At 35.0% G+C, this 23868-nt stretch overlaps 2 protein-coding genes across 2 annotated transcripts; one reads left to right on the top strand and one right to left on the bottom strand.

The window, feature by feature from the left end:
• The first annotated feature begins 3009 nt into the window (after positions 1-3009).
• On the top strand, positions 3010-6588 carry LOC126722173 (uncharacterized). The gene is made up of 9 exons (XM_050425322.1): positions 3010-3435; positions 4216-4405; positions 4509-4642; positions 5117-5229; positions 5360-5606; positions 5715-5870; positions 5979-6058; positions 6189-6238; positions 6452-6588. Exons 1-9 carry the CDS (start codon positions 3010-3012, stop codon positions 6586-6588), a joined length of 1533 nt encoding a protein of 510 aa, XP_050281279.1.
• Positions 6589-10893: 4305 nt separating this feature from the next.
• Positions 10894-15471, bottom strand: LOC126722172 (uncharacterized). Its single transcript, XM_050425320.1, has 5 exons — positions 15071-15471; positions 14519-15000; positions 13930-14138; positions 11526-13764; positions 10894-11354 (listed from the first exon to the last, which is right to left on the bottom strand). The coding sequence occupies exons 1-5, from the start codon at positions 15469-15471 to the stop codon at positions 10894-10896; spliced, it is 3792 nt and encodes a 1263-aa protein (XP_050281277.1).
• Between the last annotated feature and the right edge of the window lie 8397 nt (positions 15472-23868).

The raw sequence follows: 23868 nt of genomic DNA, 5'->3' as shown, positions 1-23868 counted from the left end.
AGCAAATATTTATTTATAACAAAAGCTATTGTATGGTTTCAATTAATTGAACTGGTAAAAATTTATGTTGTCAAATGATAAACTTGTGATTCAATCTTGTTTAAACCAAAAAAAAATAAAATAAAAATAAAGCTTATTAGTGCCTTAATTAATATGATCTTAAAGGGTGTTTATCATGTAGCATAGACCATAAACTCAAGTCTTATTGTACTTAAATAAAAAAAAATGATTAACATAATACGAAGATCGAAATCCTAAAGCTGTTACTAATTTTATTATAAAAAAATTTACATTGAAATAAGAAATAATATGATGGGTGACATATTAAAAAAATATAACAAATAAATTTCTTAATTACTTTATTTTGTTATAAACACAGCGAAACAAAATCTCTTCACTTCTTTTAGAATTGAACAAAGAAAAATCCTTCATTACATTTTGTTTGAAAACATAAAGAGAATTCCCTCTTTCTGTCAAGAGTTAATATCGTACCGAAAATTGTTTCGATTTGAGTTGGGGGAATAAAATATTTATGTACTAGTAAATACCGGCATAATTATAATATTAATGAATTTAATAGTAAATATATTATTTGCATGTTTATAAATTTAATTGTTTGGTAAAAGTACATGTAATATATTATGGATCTTTAATTCTTTCATTTTATATCTAAACCAATAAGCTTAAAAGTTTTTTTTTTTTTTAAATAATAATAAAAAAAAGAAGGAAAGAAAAGACCATGAGACAAAACAAGACAAGTAGGGGTGTGCATGGGTCGGGTTGGGTCGGGTTGAGGGGATTTTTTGACCCAACCCACCATGGCGGGTCAAAAAAAACCCAACCCAACCCAACCCATCACATAAGTCCAACCCAACCCAACCCAATCCAACCCAACCCACATGGGTCGGGTTGAACCCATGGGTTTGAAATTTTTTATTATTATTATTAAATTGAGTATAAAAAAAAAATTAAAATATTAAAAAAACCTAAAGATTAGTATCAAGGTAACTCTTTAAAAGCAAACAATACTAATGACTAAACAACAATAGTAATTTATTAGGATTTGTGTGAACTAATTGGCTTTTATATAGGATATGAAGAACTGACTATTTAAAAAAATTTATTAATTATATTGTGGGGGCCGGCCCAAAAATGATGGGCTATTCCAAACTCAGGCCCGTCCGAGGAGCGTACTATCCGAGGAAGAGCCTCGTATGCAGCATTACCCAATCCTAGCAGCTCCAAGGAAACCCGTCCGAGAAGTAATTCGTCCTCGGACATCACGAAGCCAGACGAGAAACTCTGCTCAGCCATTTCAGCTCACCTTCCCCAACATATAAAACGAATTAAATTCAAAATATCTCACGGAAGGCTACCACCACATTAATTGCGCCCCAACCACCCTCTTGGCCGCATTAATGAGGAAAAGACTCCTGAACAGTACCGCCTTGGCCTCTGCAACTCACAAAGGGTTTGATGAGGGCGTCTGATGGGACAGGTGCTCGAGTGGATGCTTGGGTGACTAACAGGTGTAAGGCTGGGATGAAAAGAAGAAAAATATATAATGTAGTGAAGTCCCTCAAAGAAGGGACGGGAGAATTGTAAGAGGGACAAAAGAAATAAAATCAGACTTGAGGAATCCTTCTTTGCGTTCTTATTTCCTTTCTGCAAACAGTACACTACATGCATTAGACCTGCTAGTTTCATTGAGGTCAAGCTCTTTAACCCATTCTCTACAAGTATTTATTGTGGGTTGTGCTTTGGGCCAAGGCCTGATCAATAGAAGTTGGGCCAGGAAAATCGTGCAACTACATATATAATATATTATATATATATATTAAATTAGTATTAGTAGAAGGAACTGAGGAAATACTGTTCTACAACTGTTTTTTTTTTTAAATTATTAAATATATAATATATATTTAAATGTATATATATATATATATATATATATAAAAAAGTTCCCTACAATTGATTTTAAAAAAATTATTAAATATAAAAATATATTTTAAATATATATTATATATGGGTGGGTCGGGTTGGGTTTGGCGGGTTTGTAATTTTATGACCCAGACCCAATCCAACCCACCATAAAATTTTTTTTTGTAACCCAACCCAACCCATCAAGCCTTAAAAACCGACCCAACCCGACGGGTCGGGTTGGGTTGGGTCGGGTTTGGTGGGTCGGTGGGTTTTCTGCACACCCCTAAAGACAAGACAAAAAATTAAATAAGAAATGGTAAATAATACATAGAGAATCAGAGATGGTCACGTTGAGGGAGTAAAAAATTATTTAAAAAATTAAAAACTTGTGGGTGGAAAGTGGAAACCCAAAAACTCAAAATTCAAAAAAAAGCCAACCCATCCTGCCGTTGGAACTAAAAACAAGCCAGCCAGTCATTTTTATGTTTTTCATGTCTTCCAAGATTTTATTAAGTTTTTCTCTGTATACACTTTGCGTTAATGGGTTTTGCTTAGCACAGGCTGGTATCCATTTACTGGCCAGAACCCACTATTTATTCCGGGAAACGATCCCGATATAGCATGTATTTCAACTAGCACGAAATTAATGTGTCTCTGTACAAGTCCACCTGCGGGCTGCTGGTACGGCACAAAATTGACTCATTTGTTTTTTGTTCAAACAAAATAAAAAAAAATATTATCACAGACATGGTACACATACATAATACACACACATAGTACAGAAAAAGTAAAGAAAAATATGACTTGAAGTCCAAATTTTTAAGAAGGCGACAAAGTCAACATGAATTTTTGTTAAAACCTTATTCCCTCAATGTTATGTGTGTGTTTGATTCTAAAATAAAAAAAATGACAGTGAATATGCTAATTATAAATTTATAAAAATAACCAACTTTGAATGCAAAAATCCTGCAATTATACTGGGATCAACTCAAAAGTTGCATATATATAGTTCTTTTTCACATAAATATATATGACATCGAGATTCCCATTCAAGCATTGCGTTCGATTCCACTGCATATCATTATCATGGCCATTAGAACTCATAAATCATCACAGGGAGCCCCATGGCTTCCATGTTTGCTTATTCTATTGCTCTTCATTACGTTCACTTGTGCTTCACCACCAACGAGACCGAGGCTCGGTGTACTAGGAGGACACAATAATCCAAAATATAATGTACACAACCCATCTCTAACTGCATCTGACTCAAAAAAAGATTATCAAACGTTCTATTTTGATCAACCAATCGATCACTTCAACTATCAGCCCGTAAGCTACAACACTTTCCGGGAAAGATATGTCGTGAATTTTAAGCATTGGCGTGGCGCCAAGGCAGCTGCTCCCATATTTGCATATCTTGGAGAGGAGTCTTCCATAGACGATGATCTCGGTGTTATAAATTTCATGCCAGAGAATTGTCGCAGGTTTGGTGCTTTGGAGCTGTACATAGAGGTGAGTCTAAACAGATTGTTAATTAATTAGGAAAACTTGATTCATATGGCTTTATATATGTGTGTATAAATAGATATATACTCACGATAAGGAATCGCTATGAGAATAACAAGATTGCTGGAAGCCTAGAACCACTCTTAAAATATTACAGGTAAGAAAAATATAATCATAAGAATCATATATGCAAATGAAAAAACAAACCAAAAATAAAAAGGGTAATCTTGCAAATGCTTGAAATCTTGTGAGACTTTACAAGGCCTGTTTGGTATGTGATTCAAAACAATAGTTTTTAGTGTTTAAATACTGAAAACTGTAATTCTAAAAGAGACAACATGTTTGGTAAGGGTGTTTTTTTAAAAGTATTTAGGTAAAAAAAAACACACACACATATTAAACACACAATTATATTTTTTCACACATTGAAACATGTTATTTGAAACATAGTACTAAACATATTTAAATTTGCTTTATGAATACTGTAAACACATATTTTCACAACATTTTTTAAATCACAGTTTTCACATTATTTTAAAAAACGATACTAGAAATCTCCATTCAAATGATGAGTTTCTATCTTTACTTGCTTCAATCACTAGATTCACTACATTAAAAATATGATTCCACTGCTGTTGATAATTATTTAATTATATAAAAATAATAAAATTGTACCTCTATTGACTTTGAAATTTTTTTCTTCTTTATTGGAACAAAGTTCATCGATGGCAATCCCATCATGGAAATATATTCCAAAGTTGTGCTCCATAACGATTTTTCTTACAGCATCGCTTCTATGGTGAATCAATCCCTACTGGATTTACAAGAGAAGAAACATTGAAAAATGCTACCATTCGCGGATACTTTAGCTCATCTCAAGCTCTGGCAGATTATGCAGAAGTAATTAGAAGCTTGAAGAAAAATTTATCAGCTGAGTCCTCTCCAGTTATAGTCGTTGGAGGATCTTATGGTGGAAGTAAGTCTTATGAATATTAGAAATTAAATCTCACTCAAACTAATTAAATCTCATATATTAATCTCACTTCCTAATGTTTTCCACTTTTAAATTTTTCCAACAGTGCTTGCAACATGGTTCCGCCTAAAGTATCCTCATTTTGCAATGGCTGCATTTGCCTCTTCAGCACCCATTCTTTACTTCGAGGACCTCGTACCACATAATTCATATCCTGTTGTTGTTACCAAGGACTTTCAGGTTAAAATAAATAGTTTATACTCTATTTAATTTGAACCATATTTTATATTTTGAGATAAAAATTCCGTTTTAATTTAATCTAAGTGTTTGTATGTGAAACTCTTTTTTAGAGACTTGAACTTGACTCTTGTCTTCCCTTATGTTTGTGGGGGTGACCATCACGCAAAAGGTGTGCGATGATAACCGTATACCTTATGTTTAAAAGGCTTTAACCTTGTACCAGCAAATTCATATTATACCGTAGTTACCAAGGACTTTTAGGTTAAAATCAATAGTTAATACTTGAACCATAACTTATGTTTAAATGGGGTTAACTTTGTGCGAAGACGATCTGTAGTTCAGTGGCATAGTCGAGTCTCCTTTTTAAAGAGAACCATATATAATTCAAATCTCCCTCTCGTACCCGTAACAATTGAATTATCTTTAAAAAAAAAAAAAAAAAAGTTGACTTTGTTTGTATTATGGATATTGCAGGAGGCTAGTTTGAGCTGCTATAATACCATAAAGCAGTCATGGTCTGAGATCGATAGAGTTGCTAATCAATCAAATGGTCTTTCCGAACTCAGCAAGAAATTCAAACTTTGCAAGTAATAATACTGAGTTCTTCATTTGTCTTCATATCCCATTTGTTTGTTACCCTCATACTACAATTTACGCTGATTTAATTTATTGGTCTACATTTTCATCTTATAATTGTATTGATGAACTTACACATAGGCCATTGAAGGATGCATCCGACTTAAAGAATTACTTGAACACTCTGTATTCATCTTCAGCTCAATATGATAGACCTCCAAAGTATCCAGTGACTGTTGTCTGCAGAGGTATTGACGGAGGAGCCAATGGAACCGACATTCTTGGCCGAATTTTCTCCGGAATTGTTTCTTATTATGAGAAAAATAAAGAGTGCTATGATTTAGGTGATTTCTTTTCAACAGAAACACTGAGTGGTTGGGACTGGCAGGTAAGGCACTTGCATTTATCAATTTTTTTTCCTTCTAATTTAATCAATTTCACAGCTTCAACAATTGCCAAACTTGATTGTAATTAAAACTCGCCTCGGCCTTTGTAGACATGTAGTGAATTGGTTACACCAATTGGGAATGGCCCGAATGAAACCATGTTTCCTGCATCACCATTTGTTTACGAAGAATATAGGGACTACTGCGTGAATAAATTTGGAGTCGAACCTAGGCCCACTTGGATCACAACTAATTATGGTGGTTACGTATGGCTACTCTCTCTCTCTCTCTCTCTCTGTATAAGTAATGAAAAAATAATGTACGTGATTTTTTATTTATTTAATTATTTTTTGTTTCTCAATGTAAAATTGCAGCATATAAAAAGGGTTCTCCAGAGGTTTGGTAGCAACATCCTCTTCTCCAATGGCCTACGTGACCCTTATAGCAGTGGAGGGTAGCTTTTCAAAAATATATAATCTTTTTTTATATTTTTGGGCAAAAATGTTGATCCTTTTTTCTGTAATATTTGGTATTTAGTTAGCTTGCACTTACAATGATCTCATTATTATATATGCTAATTTCAGGATATTGGAGAACATATCAGATAGTATACTTGCTGTGTTTACAAAAGAAGGTAATTCATAATAATGTATGCAATAACTTCACAATTTCAAATGAGATATCCACATTTGAAACATGAAATGAATGACGTGATTGGAATTATTGCCCTAATTTAGGGTCATAACAGTTCCGCTGAACTTTTGGACCCCTTAAAAAGTCTAAGTAATTATCTTTTGCTAGACTCTATTATAGAACAAGTTTACTAATATAAAGTTGATTTCTGCAGGGTCTCATTGCCTTGACATAGTGCCAGCTGCAAGTGCAAACGATCCAAAGTGGTTGATCGCACAACGAAAACAAGAAGTTAGGATAATCGAACGATGGTTTAACGAGTACTACGATGAGTTGCATAAGTTTGGTTAGAAGTTCACACGTAATGCTATTCATGGATTATGAAGTCACCAAAAATCAGATTCTGCTTTTAGTGTGGAGCAAAGATTAACCGCAGTAGTGCAGACTTGATTAATAAAGACAACATTTAAATATATATTAGAATAATGATTATCATACGCATCATGCATGCATGTACCCAGTTAAAATAATTGTGAAATTGTCATTTCACAATTATAATTAAAACTGTGTTATTAATACACGATTTTACGTGTGTATGTTTCTATAACTAGTTGTGTATAACTTCTATATCATGAGTCTTAATTTTTTACACAACTTCTATATCATGAGTCTTAATTTTTTTTCCAAGTGAATTATGTCTCTCTCTCTCTCTCTCTCTCTTGTGTGTTAGGCTTTGTGGAGTTTAGTTGTGTTTGATTTGGATTATGACCCGACTAGAAATAAAATTGTTACGGTTTTTTAATGGGAGTTTTTCTAAGGTCTAGTCCATGGAGGGGAAGCTTGAACCGATAGGCCCAAGTCGGAGCTTAGGACAGAATAACTATTTGTAGCTCATTTGTAGACCATTGTGAATCCTGTGTGCAAGATAGAAAACTATTATTTTAGAGATTAGGGTTTTGTGTTGCTTTTTTGAGAGAAAACTGTATTGCCGCATTTGGTATTTTTTCATGTGAATAGTGAAATCCCTACAATTTCGTGGACGTAGGTAAATTGCCGATCTATGTAAATATTGTCTTGTGTGATTGCTTTTTTTTTTTTTTTGGCATATATTTTTCTTTATTTTTGAATGTCATAACTCTAAGAATTTCATGTATATTCCCTTTAACACACACAAAAGAAATGACTATAGTACATATTTGCATTTCTTACTAAAAAAATCACAATTCTTGACAGGGATCCAAAGAAATATTTTACGTAACAACGATCAAACTTTGAAATCGCCTGATCGAGATTGTCAATTTACTTGGTGACTCTTCTTAGTTCTTCATTCTTAGTTGCATGCACTTGCATGTGAGACCTTAATTATTGAGGGTGAGGTTAATCTATGGTTGAATCTATGACCTAATTTTTTTTTAGCATATACGGTTTTTTTTTTTTTTTTGGGTCCCATTTTCTCCATCTCATCCCCGGTCTATCTTCTCTCAAATATTGGTTCCACAATGAGTAAATGTTATTATAGTCACTTTACAAAATAGTCATCCCTTTTGGGTTAACAAAACTAGTATGTAATCCGTACTTACGCACGAAAATGGTGAATTGTAGTGATACTATTGATTTTTAGCTTAGATTATTAAACATATAAAACATTAGTTCAACCAAGATATTTGGAGATACTAAAATGGTTTTTCCTTAGCAATTTTCATGATATTGGCTACGTCAAGTTTCTCATTACACTACTATTACATATGTAATTTTGAAAATCACTACTAGATACTACATATACAATATCAATTGACAATCTTTGTTTGTGAAATTCTAATAAATACAACACAAAATAAAAGAATAAATTGGTTTAATAGTATCTCCTAAATTGAATGGAGGTGTATGTGATAATTCAACTCAATTATAGTTTGTGACCTTCAAGATCTTCGCATACAAAATATCTGAATAAAAATAATATAAAAAATACGCTCATTAGTTCTAAGAAAAAATAACAGCAAAAATGTAAACAATCTAATTTGTATAAAGCAGAAAAGACAAAGAAAATTATCTAAGATGTGAAGATTTAATTAGGCTTGATTGTTTGTATTTAGCACCTACTCATCATTAGCTTAACATCAACTCCACCAATTGAAAAAACTTGCCAAATAATAATATGTCAAAATTAAAAGAAAAAAAAATGAGACAATGAATAAATATTTACCTAGCTCAGTTGACATCTTAAATAGATAACTTATGAAGTCACTTAAGTCCATTGGCCTTTATAAAATCTGTATGGACCAGCTTTAGACTTCTAGCCCAACGGATATATGGACTTAAGCCCAAAACAGCCCAAAACAATAAATTTGAAGAGAATGGGTTGGGAAATTGGACTTGTGTGAACCAGGTAATAGAAAAATAGTTTTTGATGCTAAAAAGAGAAAGATAACAGAAGTTTGTTAAGAAATAATGTTCTCAGATTGGTCTGAGGACGCTAATTCTTAAATATTTTCTACTTAAAGCTCTATTACAAATTTGTTTACAGTTTTTCTGTCCTCTTCACCGTCAGGGGAGGCATCCGGGTTGGAGGAGGCTTGCCTCCACTGTGCATGGCGCAACTTTCTCTTCAGCTGGTCGACTTCTAGTTGCAGTGCTCTGGTATTCTCTTCTTGAGAAAGATGACCCTTTCCCCGTGACTGGCTTCTTCCGGTCTGGGCACTATACAAACTCCCCTCTCAATCCCTTCTCCGCTCAAGGTTGACGAAAGGATTTTAAAGTTGGGACCCTATGGATTCTGCCTGTCGTAGGTCTGAACCTGCCATAGTTGAACGTTGAGCTCGCTAACACCCAAATATTCCTTCCCATAGACGGCACCAATTGTATAGACCAGCTTTAGACTTCTAGCCTAACGAATATATGGACTTAAGCCCAAAACAGCCCAAAACAATAAATTTGTAAAGAATGGGTTGGGAAACTGGGCTTGCGTGAACTAGGTAACAGAAAAACACGTTTTGATGCTAAAAAGAGAAAGATAACAGAAGTTTGTTAAGGAATAATGTTCTCAGATTGGTCTGAGGACGTTGATTCTTAAATATTTTCTACTTAAAGCTCTATTACAGATTTGTTTACAGTTTTTCCGTCCTCCCTCCATGGAGGGTCTTTCACGTTATATAACCCTCTTTAGATCATCTTGATCTTATACTTGTTGATCATCTGAACCCTTACTCTTCACCTGTCCTATTAGACACCCTCTTTGGCTTTCTGTGAGTTACGTTCACTGAGGTAGCACTATTCAGAGGTCTTCTCCACATAAATGCAGTCAGAAAAGTAGCTGTAGTGCATTTAATGTGGTGGTAATAGCTCCCTTAGATATTTTTGAATTTCCTTCCTTCTTGCACATTCATGAGACACGTTCCTATTGCTGGAGCTTCTTGGAGGGTTACCTAAGTTGCTGGAATATGTGCTTGAGCTGTCTTTATTATATCCGAGGAGGAGCCTCTCCTTGGATCACATTCTGTTCGTCCCTCGTTTATAAGTCTCTCAATGGGAAATCTTGATAACGACTTGTTTCTCTTTGGACAATTCAACTGTCCCGGACAAAGGCCCAAGGCCCAACATGTCATTTTGGTCCTTTATCCCTACAAAATCCATTGCAAGAATAGTCATGAACATTTTATAAGAAATAAAAGAAAATAATTTTGTATTAGGGTCCGTTTGGTTGGAGGAGTGAAAAAGTGAGAGGATAGAAAATAGAGAGAGGATAGAAAAGTGGAAGGATAGAAAAGATTCAATTTTCTCTCGTATGTGTTTGGTTGGGAGGGTAGAAAAATGGAGGGATGAAAAATTCTTTTGTTTGGTTGAGAAGAAAAGTGAGAGGATAGAAAATAAAATTGGTATAAAGTTACCATTATATCCAATTTAGATAAAACAAAAATAATACATTATATTTTATTAAAAAAATATGTATGAATGATTTCTTCATTAAAAAACTAAAATAAAAAGAGGATAAGAAGTTCAAGAACCCAAAACTTTTTTTTTTTCAAAAAATAAAAAATCAAGACAATTTTTTTTAATAAAAAAAAAAAGAAAAGAAAGAAAAAAACAAAACAATTGAAAAAAGAGAGGGTGTTGTACGAACACAAAAGAAAAGAACTAAAAAAGAAAAGAAAAGGAAAGGATAAGGAGTCAAGGACCTGACTCACAAGTCAAACATGCAAATTCCCATAACACACTAGTATATATGTAATTTAAGTGTTAAGCCCCCCCCCCCCCCCCCCCCTCTTCTTTTCTCTCTTTTCTTCCTAGTTTTCCTCCCAAATCGGGAGGAAAAAAATTTGTGGGCCCAGGTGGATTTTTTTCTTCAACATTTTTCATCCTCTGTGTTTTCTTTCCTATACCAAACAAGGGAAAACATCATTTTATCTTCTGTTTTCCTCTCTTCATTTTCCATCCCTCCTATTTTCACTCCTACCAAATGGAGCCTTAACGAAATAGTTCAATAACATCAATAAAAAAATTTTACCATTAATTATTCCAAAATTACCCACATGACTATGTTTTCACAATTTTTGGAAAAGAAACTGCAAAATTTTCTTTGGCCATCCCTGTTCAATCAAACCAAACACATAGATCATCACTATTTTTTTTTTTTTGGTGAAAAAAGAGCTTCATTACAAACTAAGCAGCAACAATACAAACAGAACAGACCCTATTACAAAACAACCCATTGAGGTCATCCTCAAAAACATCTATAAGGTCCACAGGCAGACTATCAAAGGTAGAAAAATCAACATCAAGACAAAATCTCAATCTAGCAAGACTATCCTTACACCTATTCGCCTGACGGAAACAATGCTTAATACAAAACTGCGGAATGCGAGAAATCAATAACTTGCAATCATCCAATAGAGGCGATATGACATTATTCACATAAGAAGGATTTTCTAAGGCATCCACAATAGATTTGGCATCAAGTTCAACTTCAAGAGCATTTATGTTAAGGTTGTTGCATAAAAGAAGACCCTCCCTTAAACCCCATAGCTCAGCGGCAAAACTGTTGGTCATGCCAATACTTCTACTAAAACCCATAACCCACCTACATGCATCATCTCTAATCACCCCTCCACAGCCTGCCAAACCTGTGCTACCACAATAAGAGCCATCTGTATTGAGCTTCCACCATCCTTGAAGCGGCTTCTCCCACCTAATCCTCCTTAAAACTTTTCAGGTCAGCAGCCTTGGAGAAGAAAGGCAATGAAAGAATTCCACTGCTAGGTTTACAATCACCAAATCAAGCTTCGGATTCCTACATTTGCCATTGAAGACCGCATTATTTCTACTCTTCCAGACATTCCACACAGCAAAAGGAAAAACAACATTCCAAGGAGGTTGAGTAGCACCTAAACTGTGCTTAAATTTACTATTTAACATCAGCCAATCTTGAAGGTTGCTCCTCCAAAAGGCTTGATTAGAGGGTAACACCCCCAACTGATTCCACAGGCCTCTTAAAAGAGGGCAATCTCTCAGGGCATGTAAAATGCTTTCAGCTCCTTCCTGGCATAAAGGGCAAGTAGTATCAAGACTAACACCCCTCTTCTCAAGGCAAACCTTAACTCCAATGCTATTATAGGCACACTTCCAAAGAAAAGTTCTAATCCTTGGAAGAGTATTCACTTTCCAAATCCAATGAGCTGGAAAAAGATCTATCCTTTCATCCCCCATGGCAATCCTATAAGCACTTTTCAAGTCAAAAGTACCTTTAGGAGACCCCGACCAAGCCAACTTATCAACACCTCTACTCAACAAATTCATTGGGGTTGCTTGAATCAACCTTCTAACCTCAACAGGAAGTTCAAAGGGAATCTTCCCCCAATCCCAACCAATGTCTATCATAAAATCTTTAACTTCTAACTGGCTAGCCTCCCTCGTGATAGGACCCTGAATCAAACCTCTAAGAGAACCTCCATTAGTCCAATTGCTTTGCCACACATTAAGCCCACTATCCCTACCAACCATCCACCTGCTACCCTTATTGAAAGTGTCCATACCTTTCTTCATCGTAGCCCAAATGTGAGAGCAAGGAAGTCTGTTAGCATTGGTAGCAACTCTTCTTCTAGGATTACAATATTTCATATTCAAAACTCTAGCCCAAGGGGCCTCCTTTTCAGTATGGAACCTCCAATTAAGCTTAGAAAGGAGAGTTATATTCTTCCCCTTTGCAGATTGCAACCCAAGCCCCCCTTCCTCCTTAGACTTTATCTCCTTATCCCAACCAACCCAGTGAATCTTCTTGGCAGCCTCAAAAGAACCCCACAGGAAATTTCGATTCAATCTATCTAACCCATTCAAAATTCTACCTGGCAAAAAGTTACACTGCATAACATATGAAGGAACAGCAGCTAAAGAGGCTTGAATGAGAACATTCCGCCCCGCCAAAGAGAGCATGTTAGCCTTCCAACCCGAAAGCTTTTGTTTTGCTCTATTAAGGATGAAATTGTACTCCTGAGTAGAAGAACCAGGATGCTTGAGAGGGAACCCAAGATACTTCCCCAAGAAAGGAGTGGAAGCAAACCCAAGAATGTCACAAAGAGATTCCCTTGTGTCACGGTCTACATTAGGAGAGAAATACACCTTTGACTTAGCTTCACTTACTGATTGCCCAGATAACTCACAAAAATCATCAAGAACATCTTTAATGGCGGCGCAATTAACCCAATCTGCCTTAGCAAAAAGGATGAGGTTATCCGCAAAGTAAAGATGAGAGAATTCAGGACCACTTTGAGAGGCTTTAACTGGCTGCCATGTCTTCATATTGCACTTCTCTTCTATTAACTGACCAAGAAAATCCATGCAAATGATGAAAAGATACGGAGAGAGCAGATCACCCTGCCTTATTCCTCTAGAAGGAAGAATTGACTCCAAAACTTCCCCATTAAACAATATGGAAGTGGAGACCGTCGACACACAACTCATTATAACATCTATGAGCTGTGTGGGAAGGTTAATCCTAATAAGCATGTTCCGAATAAACCCCCACTCAAGCTTGTCATACGCCTTCTCCAAATCTATCTTTAAGGCCATGCACCCTGTCTTCCCTTTCTTTTTCCCAAGGGAATGAATTATCTCTTGGGCAATGATGGCATTATCAATACCCTTTCTACCTAGAACAAAAGCCGTCTGTAAGGGAGAAATAAGCTTGTCCAAGAATGGTCTCAGCCTTGCCACAATAATCTTGGTCACCACTTTATACACCGTATTACACAAACTAATAGGTCTATAATTACCTAAAGTCTCAGGACCTTGGATCTTAGGAATCAAAGAAATAAGAGTCTTATTCAGATGCTCAGGCACTTTCCCATTCCTAAAGATCTGCTTAACTTCCTCAATCATAGAGTCTCCCACTACCGGCCAAAATTTTTGGAAGAAGCCCGCATGAAGTCCATCCGGACCCCGGGCTTTAAAAGGTTTTAAGGACCACAAGGCAGCTTTGATTTCTGCTTCAGTAACCTCTCCACCAATGCTCTCCCTTTCCCCATCCACAAGGCTAGCCTAGCATTGGACAAAACTAGGATCATCCCTTGAAACAACCTCATGAGATGTTGCGTATATCCCAATAAAACCGCTTCTAATAAATTCTTTGATATCATTCTCCTCAAGGATCCACTACCCCATTGAATTTTTAATAGCCATGATTTGATTCCTTTTCCTCCTAACCAAGGTTGAAACATGGAAGAAAGCTGTATTACGATCCCCTTGAACCAACCAATTAACCCGAGACTTCAGAGCCCATAACTCCTCTTCTTGATTGAGAACAAGATCAAGATCCCTAAGGAGATCCACTTCCAACTTTAGAAGAAAACTAGAAGGTTTAGAAGCAATAGCCTTCTGAATACCATTGATCCTAGCCATCAGAATTTTCTTCCCTGTAAAAATATTCCCGAACTGATTTTTATTCCAATCCACAACATTCCTAGTGAAGCTATCAACGGCCTAAACTAGATTATTTGCACCTTCCCAAGCTTGAGAAACAATATCAGGGAAGGTAGGGTCAAGCAACCAACACGTTTGGAATCTAAACGGCCTCTTCTTCCCCCCTACTTACACTAGGATGCATCTCTAACAGAACAGGGCAGTGATCAGAGTGGTACCTAGGAAGATGGGTGACTTTAGCATCCGGGTAGAGCAAACACCACTGAGGGTTCACAAAGAATCTGTTTATTCTCTCCCTGAATCAAAGCTTGAATTTCCCTTCTATTAGTCCAAGTGTAACGGGGACCCGCAAAGTTGATGTCTATCATATTACATTTATCTAAATACTCCTTGAACAAAAGAGAGCTGTTAACACTAACTGCTCTACCACCAAATTTATTATCATTAACCAAAGGTTCATTAAAATCCCCTGCTATAACCCAAGGCATATTGTGAAGGTCTGCTACTTTCATAAGGTTATTCCACAAAATGTGTCTTTCGTCACATCTAGGACTAGCATAAACAGCAGAAAAAAGCCAAACAACATTAGAATTGAGTACCTTAATCGTAAAATGAATTTCTTGTTCAGTACTAGCCAAATGGGCAACATCAACTTTTCCAGAATTCCAAAGCACCCATATTCCACCAGTAAATCCAACTGCATCAGAGCAAATAGCTCCATCAAAAGGGAGTCTCTCAGTGATTTCCCTTACTCTATTAACCCCAACACGAGTTTCCATAACCACCAAAATATCCGGATTATATTTCTGCACCATCTCCTTAACACGCTTCTGAAAAGAGGGCTTAGAAGCACCTCTACAATTCCAAATAATGCTATTCATAAGGACAATAGAGACTGGGACTTGACAACACTCAATGGGCAAACCCACCATCACCTCTTCCTTCCAAAACCATCAAATCCGCATCATGAGCTACACAGCCCCTACTTTCATCACTTAAGGAGCCATGGTCAGTACGATCTACCTGAAAACCCTCTCCATCACCGGAACCAGCACCAGGACAGCCCAGCATGCCGTCATCACAGCCAGCCAGCCCTCCGTCCATGCCTTGATCTTCAAGAGGACCAAACCCATGTTCCCAGCTCATAGTGCTCGCCTCACAGCCACTTCGAACACCATGTTTTCCTCCAGAGCCACCTCTTCGAACCTGTCCCATCTCGGAATCATCAACAGCAGCGAAATGGAAATCTCCATCCAGCGATGGCACCAGCTTGGCTACAACGATCTGCCTCAGCGTTGCCCCTGCGACGGAACCGACTTGGCTCATCCTGCGTTCCGGCGATCAGTCTCTTAAGTTGTCTTCCCCAGCAGCACCGATCTCAAACTTGTATCCACCCCTTGCACGAGCCTCCGTCTTCATCCCTTTGACTGATCCAGACTTACGGCCTTGAACACCTTTTGGAATAAAGGCTTTCATTTATGCATTTTGGGCCGAACCCTTATGGGCTTCTTTCCCAATTTTTTGGAGGACTTGTTCCACTTGGGCTTTCTCCAGAATTCTTAAAGGGGCCAGCTTTCTTTTTGCCTCCCTGCTAAGCCCATTGGAGTCCTCAGTCATCTCCACACCAACCCAATTCTTCCTATAACCATTACTCCTCTGCTCCACAACAAAACTGTGGCCAGGTAAGGACCCACCACTCCTCTGAAATTTTGTCTCTTTCTTTCTATGTGCCACGACCACCCAAGGTCCATATGATCCCTCATGCACGTCCTCTCGCACGACATTGTCCTTTCAATGTGGTCCCAAATTTATCTCAGCATTGTTAGTATCATGCACAACGTGTGTGCTTGCCCCTCTATCACCTGCACCTCCCTTCTCCTCTCCCTCACACGGCGGCACCAGCCTAATAACAAATGGACAAGCCTCTCTTTTATGGCCCATTCTTCCACACTCAAAGCATAAGTTATGGATACCCTCATAAGTAACAGTTTGCTGGAGTTTACCTATCATCACCGTAGTAATAAGCGGCTTGTCCACATCGGCTTGGATACACAATCTTGCAAACTTCCCTCTTGATTCAGTCGCTGTAAAAGTATCAATCCTTAACACATTGCCAATAGCCTTCCCGATGTGTTGGAGAGCCTTAGCATTATAGTATTCAATAGGTAACCCACTGAGTCTAACCTAAACTGCAATAGAAGACAACTTGGCTGATTCGGGCTTGAAATCCGGTTCCCATGGTCTAACCGAAAGGAAATGTTCTCCTAAAAACCAAGGACCTTTCTTCAACACAGTCTCCACATCCTCTTTCAAAGACAACCTTATGAGAAAAAAACCATGTTCAAGGTCAACAACATCCATACGCCCTGCTGGCTTCCACAAGGATAATAATCTAGCTTGGAGAAAATTTAATCCAATAGCTCTACCGTATACTTTCACAATCAAAGCTCTCACCTAAGTTCTTCGGATCTCTTTTTTAAGCTCCTTCGAGAACTTCACAGCTACCATACCTTGCCTAAGAGTTTCCACTTCGTCATCTGACTCGGCATCGTAACCCATGAACTCCTCAAAACAAAAGGCCTGCGTGTATGCACCTGGTATTTCACCCATAAGTTTATCTCTAAATGAAGCATTTTGGCTGCCATGGCCCCCAGTGAAACTAGGAGATGCAGACCCCGAGCTTTGGCCTTCACAAAAACCCGCATGAGTCACATTTTTAACTTTTTTATTGCTGCAGGCAAGTTCTGCTTGTTCCTCGAGAGAGAGAGAGAGCGTTCCATTTCAGAGAATAAGGCAAAAAATGTTTTTCCAAGCTTGGATGGTACTAAGAATACAAATCATATAGCTTATGATTTTTACTCCACCAATTACAATTTATCTTTAGATCATCACTATTAAAAGAACTAAAAGATCAACAACCAATCAACAACCATTTCCAATAGCTACATTTCAAACATCCATTTTGTATATACAACATTTGATATGGCTTAAAAAATATATTCACCACAAACATGACATGCCCCAAGAAATCATTCATGCTTGAAGCACATACTTACTCTTATTGTAAATTGTAAATAGATATGGATATCATAAGCATGTTTTAGGCTAGCTGAATTGAAATCATGAAAGTAAATCAGATATCGATATTGATGTGAACCATTTGGTGTTATTCAATGTATGTCCACCAGACCACTTATAGAAATGTAGGTTTATAAATTAAATCCTATTTTTTGTTGCGTGGTGCATAATTAGATGATCACATTCTTCAATCTGCCATTATTGGTGAAATTTAGCCTCTCAGTTCTAAAGAGTCATCTAACAATCAACAATAAAACCAAACAAGTAAAGGGCTAAGATTATGGAATAAAAATTTAGAAGAAAGAAAGTCGGAAAAATTACTCAAGGTGACAGTCAGTACCAATTGAAGGTAAATTTTAGTTAAGTCAAGCATACCTTTACCATTTCCTAGCCCAAGATGTATATGGCTTCAAGGTTCTCATTCTGAAATTTGCAAATAATGCACCAATTGATTGTTAATCTTAAAGTAAATAATAATCTGAGCTGCAAATTTTATCTTCTCTTGATCCTACTCTTGAATGAGAAATAAATGCTATCATTCTAAATTTATGGATTTATATAATAACACGCCAAATCAATCAAAGCATCCATCATGCCTCCAACAACACCAACAATTATGCAGCTACTTAAGCCTCTAGTGGTAGCACCAATATCAGTTATGCAACAGCTTAAGTTGAGCATTATTGCCACCAACCATAAGCATCGGTCCAGCTAGCATAAATCTTGAAAATCACTCTCATTTTAGTAAAAACCAGAACACAGAAGATCAATGCATCAAATCAAATCATTGCCAAACTCAAGGAGAATATTGTGCAATAATAAATCATGCCAGATCATAGTTAACCTGTGTGTCAAAACTTTCCTTGTATAATCCTAAAAAAATGGAATGGAATAAAATGTAAAGGAATGGAATGATCATAAGAGAATAGAAAGGAATGGAATGGAATAGAATGTATTTAAGCAAGGGAAAGGAATGGAAAAGAATGAAATTAAGTAACCTTGATTGGATGTTTTAAAATAAAGGAATGGAAAGAAATGAAAATGAATGGAATATAAGTAATCTTGTTTGGGAGCAATATGGAGGAAATGGAATGAAATCATTTTATAACAATATTACTATTAGACCCCTATTTTAAAATAAATGGTTGAATATATAGGGGTATTTTGGGAGTTTTAATAAAAACATTATTAAATCTAATTCCATTTCCTCCTATTCTTTCCAATTTTGGGGAGAATGAAAATTTGAAGTTTTAAGGGAATAGAGAGGAATGAGTGTTCATTTTTACTCATTCCATTCCCTCCCACTTAAACTCCTAAACAAGGGAATGAACTTTTTATTCCCTTAATTAAAACTCCCAAATAAGGGAAAGGAATAATATTCTAAAATTATTCTTTTCATCCCTTTCCATTCCATTTCCTTCTTCCAAACAAAGCCTAAATGTCAATGATAGTCATTCCAGTGTGGAGAATTATTTCCAAAATCCTTGCACTCTGATTTTCTATATTATACAAAGTTGAGAAACATTTAAAACTCTGGTATGTTTGGTAACTGTTTTTTTTTTTCCCTTATTTTCTGTTTCCAAAAATATTTTCTATTTTGAGACTAAAAAACTTGTTTGGCAACCCAAAACAGACAAAAAACAAAAATTGTTCTCAAAACTCAATTTGTGAAGAAAACTGAAAACATGCAAAAGACTATTTTCAATTTCTAATTTTTAAAAGTCAATGAAAATACATATTTAATTTAATAAATCTATCTCATTTAATAAGTTAGCATTAGAGTTCAAATCCTAGTAACAATATATTTTAGTATTTTCTATTTTTTTCTTCAAAAAATTATCTTTTTAATTTCAACTAACCAAACATGTTTTTTGATTTCAAAAATATAAGAAAATTGTTTTTTCTTTATATTCCCAAAAATAAGTTTTTGAAAATAGAAAAAAAAAAAAAAAAAACTGTTACCAAACATAACCAAAAATTTTATTTAAGCTTATTTTTCTTCATTTTCTCAGTAACTAAACAATAGGTAAAAAAGGAGTAATGCATTATACTAAAATATAATAAGCTATTGTATAACTTAACAATATAGAATACTTTAAGAGTCATCAAGCAACTGCCTGTAATGTTGCTATTGTAGTTGACTTGCAGCTATAGATTTATTGTTGTTGTTGTTTAACATACACCTGTCCTAAGCTGCTATATTAGAGTTAAGGAATTGTTAGTCATTTACCGTAGAAGCTGTTAATATGTTAGTTAGTTGCTGTCAGTTAGGTAGTTAGATAGGTTGTTAGAATGTAACAGATATGGCTTTCCTTGGAATAGCTTTGAATACTCAAGCAAACTGGAAATAAGCAACAGTTTCTCTCCTATCTTCTCTATCCTCTCTAAAATTCTTTCTCATTCTTGGAGGTCAGCTGCCTCGAATTAGCTATTTCTCTTATAATCTACTCACTCTTGGGTAGATTCTTATCAAAATAACTTCTATTTTGACCATTTGTGTGATTGAAGTTAATGGAATTCTTAAAATAATCATATATGAATTACATATTATGTTAAAGCTTTAATCATAAAAGTTTGTGAGAAGTAAAAGAGGCAACAATAATGAATCTATATATCTATATATATATCTAAAATTTGAAACGTAGCATTTATTGTTGCCACGTTCTAATTGAGCCACGTCAGCAGCCATATCACCTATTTATTTTCAATAATTTCTCTCTTATTTTTTGATTCTTTTTGTTTATTTATTAAATTTGTAGTTTATTTTTATATTTTCTCCAACTTTCCCCCTTCATTTATTTTATTTTGACTATTCTTATTCCCATTCTCTTACTATAAATTTGCTATTCTCTCTTTTACTCTATACATATTTTATCACATAAAAAGGTTATTACTCTTTCTCATGTTTTTATTTTATTTTATTTTTTTGGTTTATTTTTGGTATCTTTACTTTATGTTGATGAATTTTCATGTTCTTTATGTTAGGTTCTAAGACTTTAGGAACTAAATGTATTAGAATTTCATTATGTATTATGTAGGCAAACCATGATCAAAACATAGAGTCTAGATTTAGGCTTGCTCAAAGTATGTTTATTTGTAAAAGTTGGAATCGAGTGATTGCAGGATTTATTGGTCTAAATCTGCAAGGCTCAATTGATCGAAAATTAGACTCAATTGATTGAACCTTGTGCAGATTAATTTTTCTGCAAAATTTTCCAACTCAGCCTAAGGCCAGTTTGACATGTAGGGTTTTATATTTTACTCCAAGTATAAAAGGAAAAACCCTAGCTACGTTTTAGATGTCTTTGATATTCTGTGTGTTGAATCTCTTGTGAGATCTAGATGTATTTACCTTCATACACACTTAGAGTTATCAATATTAAGATTCATGTTAAGAACTTGGTGATTGCTTCAATTGCTACATAAAGAATTTAAAGAAGATCTGAAACCTTTGAGTGGAGTCTCAAAGTCACAAGTGGGAGTACTCGTGGTTGTAGTGGATCAATGAAAGAAGTAGTCCATGGACTCGGAGCTGTCACATGGTTGTGATAGTGTAATAGGATGTTAGTGGTCTAAGTTCTATTATAAAAATTTCAATTCTTTCATAGTGGATCTATTTTACCTTGAAGATAGCTAGGTTAAATCCTCCCCAGGTTTTTTACCAATTTAGTTTTCCTGGATTATCATATCATGTGTTCTTTATATTTCCGCATTATTTATATGATATGATTTGAATGTGTTAATCTAGATTTGAATAATTTATCTAAATAATCACTTGGCTAAAAAACTAGGTTAAACTGTGTTTTAAGAGGTCTAAAAACGTCTCTCTCTCTCTCTCTCTCTCTCTCTCCCCTTTTTTGTGTGGATTTTTTTTATGTTTTATATCTTTACAATAGGTTGATGAATTTGTGTATTTTTTAGAACTCTACTTTAAGTTGATGCATACCACTACAAAAAATAAATAGGATTAAATTGTATTTCACGTTCCAAACTTTTTGGTTTTGTGTTTTTAAGTTGTGATATTTCTTTTTCTTTTCTTTGGTTGTTAAATGCTATCATATATATTGCATTATAAAAATAGTATATAAGAATATAATATTATTCAATTACATAACATGACTTGGATAATTTGGTGTGACTATATCTTTTCTTTTGACTATTCTTCTTCTCATCTTATTTTCTATAAATTTATCTAATTCAGGTCTCTTATGAAAAAGGTGATTATTCTCTTTCTTGATTATTTATTCTTTCTTGCAACTTAACTTTAGGTTGATGAATCATCGTATTTTTTTGACACTATTTTGGGTTAATATACGATTTTGTGTGTGTTTTTGAGTTCTCCATCACAAGCATTTTCTCTCCATCTTATAGCTTTTATTTATTTATTTTTGTCTATATATAAAATAATAGGTGAAGCAGAGAGAAACTCAAATTGCAATTTCAAATTAGATCTCTAATTTTATACCACGTGTCCAAATTACAATTTCAAATTAGAACTCTAATTGTGTGACGTGTCTTTCCTCAATCCGTCTAAAATTAAGTGGGATCAAATTACGTTGTGCTCTTTTTTTTTGGGGGTGAATAAAACATTCTGCTCTTCACACCTGCGTATTTTCAGGTTCACCTCCCCTTCTACAATAATCAAAACCCAAAATCCTTCGTCTCCTTCAATATACAGCTCCTCTCTTCTTCAATTAATGCTATGGAATTTCAAAAGAATATCTCGGTGTCAATGATGCATGTATTTCTGTAGCTTATATGGGCAGAGGTTCTCCATCTATTTCGATTGTACTTTTCTTCACAATTTTAAAGGTCCTGCTCTGCAAAATGAAAGGTTTGATTACTCCTATACCTTCGTTTTTGTGAATAAGCAAATGAAAACACCCAAAAAAAGAAAAAAAGAAAAAACTAAATATCAGAGAGATGTACATAAATTTAAAGGGAAAAAAATCATATTCCCAAATAGAGAAAAAGATATATGAAAAAGGAAGAAAATATACCTGAGTCTTGAGACTAAGAAGCTGATCTGTTAGCATGAGAAGCCTTAACCCATGGTGGACAATGAGGCGAAGCTGTGAGTGTGGTGATGAGGTGGAGCCACCTTCAAGCTTGCCCTCCCAAAAAAAAACTTCAAGTTTAATGTAATTTTAGCAACTTACCTAATCTGCACCACCATATAGTTGCAGACAACACTAGCTTTCGCTGGCAGATGCATCTAGGTAGGCGCTTGCTAAAAAAGCAGTCTTCACACTTTTCTTAGCTCATCTCTAAATCTCCAGCATCCTTTTTTTTTTTTTTTGAAGAGAAATCTCCAGCATCCTAACTCTTCTTCTACCTTTTTTCTTCCAATTCTTCTTTCTTTATTTCTTCATCAGTTCTTCCGTCATTTTTATGAAGCACAAAGAGTGACTTTTTTATTTTACCAAACAACATTTATCAATTACCCATCCTTCCTCCACCACGTGTATGGTTGAAACTAGAAGTCTCAAAATTTAGAGTCCCTAGGTGGTCAGGTAATGGTATGCGTCATAAAAAGTGAACAGTAATTAATAATTATATATATAATAAACAACAAGGCTTAACTTTATAACAACTGGACGGGAGTGAATCAGGTAGAATTTTTTTTTTTTTGGTAGAATCATCAGGTAGAATTTCACATCTTTATTTTGTGTGCCTTTTTTTTTTTTTTTGCACACGTTTCAAGCCAATATTTTTACTGTTCATTCACTATTGTAGTTACTGTTGATAAACAGTAGTCACAATATTTGACTGATAAAGGGTCTTTAAACAGATTATTGTCTTAACAAAGGTCATCTATGTTTTTACAATTCATGTCCTTATTTTGTGTGATTTTTTCCCTCTAGATTGTCGTAAAATTGGGAAACTTTGTTGTGAACGAACTGCGGCTTTTTAGGTACTTATTTTCTTATCAAAGGTCAACTCTTTTTTATTGTTTATGTTATTATTATTGGTCAATTATTTGATAAGCTGTTCATATTCTATTTATTAGAGATATAAATCTAGACTAAATATGTGTTGTAGTGTAAAGTCTAAGGTCCCCGTTTGGTAGAGTAGTTTAACAACATATTTTCAATTTTTAAACAATATTACATGTATTTTCATACACTTTTTCATTCACACGTATTTTAAAAAAATACAAACAATATTACTAGAATAACGTTACCAAACGGCTCCTACATCTGAAAGTCAAAACATCTATGTGGCATTAAAAAAAAAAAAAAAGTGTGTGTAAACATCTATCCCAAATTCAATTGAAGTGGAAATTGTTTTAAGTGTTCACGTGGTGGGATTTCCATCAATCCACGTTTCATCCTTTTGTCAAAACACGTAATGTGCTTTCGAGGAATTGACGCCTAAGGCACAGATCAGATAATTGCCTAAAAAAGGAAAAATAGCCAAAAAACAAAAAAGAAAAGGTAAGGTAGAGATTAAAGATGCAACTGTAATGATTCAGAATGGGGAGAAATTATTTTATGCGTCAATAATCGCTTGTGTGCATATATAGCCATATGCATAAAATGAGTCAACCTAAAAAAAAAAAAAAAAGTTAAGATTCAAATTATTTCTTGTGTTATAGTTTTTCACTATATATATAAACTTACTATTTAAATATGTTGCTTCTCT

The sequence above is a fragment of the Quercus robur genome, chromosome 4 (genome assembly GCF_932294415.1).
Source record: "Quercus robur chromosome 4, dhQueRobu3.1, whole genome shotgun sequence".
Lineage (NCBI taxonomy): Eukaryota > Viridiplantae > Streptophyta > Magnoliopsida > Fagales > Fagaceae > Quercus > Quercus robur.
Note: the sequence above shows the minus strand (reverse complement) of the source record. Positions and strands in the feature narration are given on the sequence as shown.

Excerpts from the sequence above, each read along its gene's own strand:
- LOC126722173 (XM_050425322.1), top strand. The coding sequence starts at position 3,010 with ATGGCCATTAGAACTCATAAATCATCACAGGGAGCCCCATGGCTTCCA. Across the intron at positions 5,607-5,714 it reads TGAGTGGTTGGGACTGGCAG|ACATGTAGTGAATTGGTTAC; the intron begins GTAAGGCACTTG and ends CGGCCTTTGTAG. Across the intron at positions 5,871-5,978 it reads CAACTAATTATGGTGGTTAC|CATATAAAAAGGGTTCTCCA; the intron begins GTATGGCTACTC and ends GTAAAATTGCAG.
- LOC126722172 (XM_050425320.1), bottom strand. The coding sequence starts at position 15,471 with ATGAGCCAAGTCGGTTCCGTCGCAGGGGCAACGCTGAGGCAGATCGTT. Across the intron at positions 15,001-15,070 it reads GAAGGAAGAGGTGATGGTGG|AGGTGCTTCTAAGCCCTCTT; the intron begins GTTTGCCCATTG and ends TTGGAATTGTAG. Across the intron at positions 13,765-13,929 it reads TCTTCCATGTTTCAACCTTG|GCTAGCCTTGTGGATGGGGA; the intron begins GTTAGGAGGAAA and ends GTCCAATGCTAG.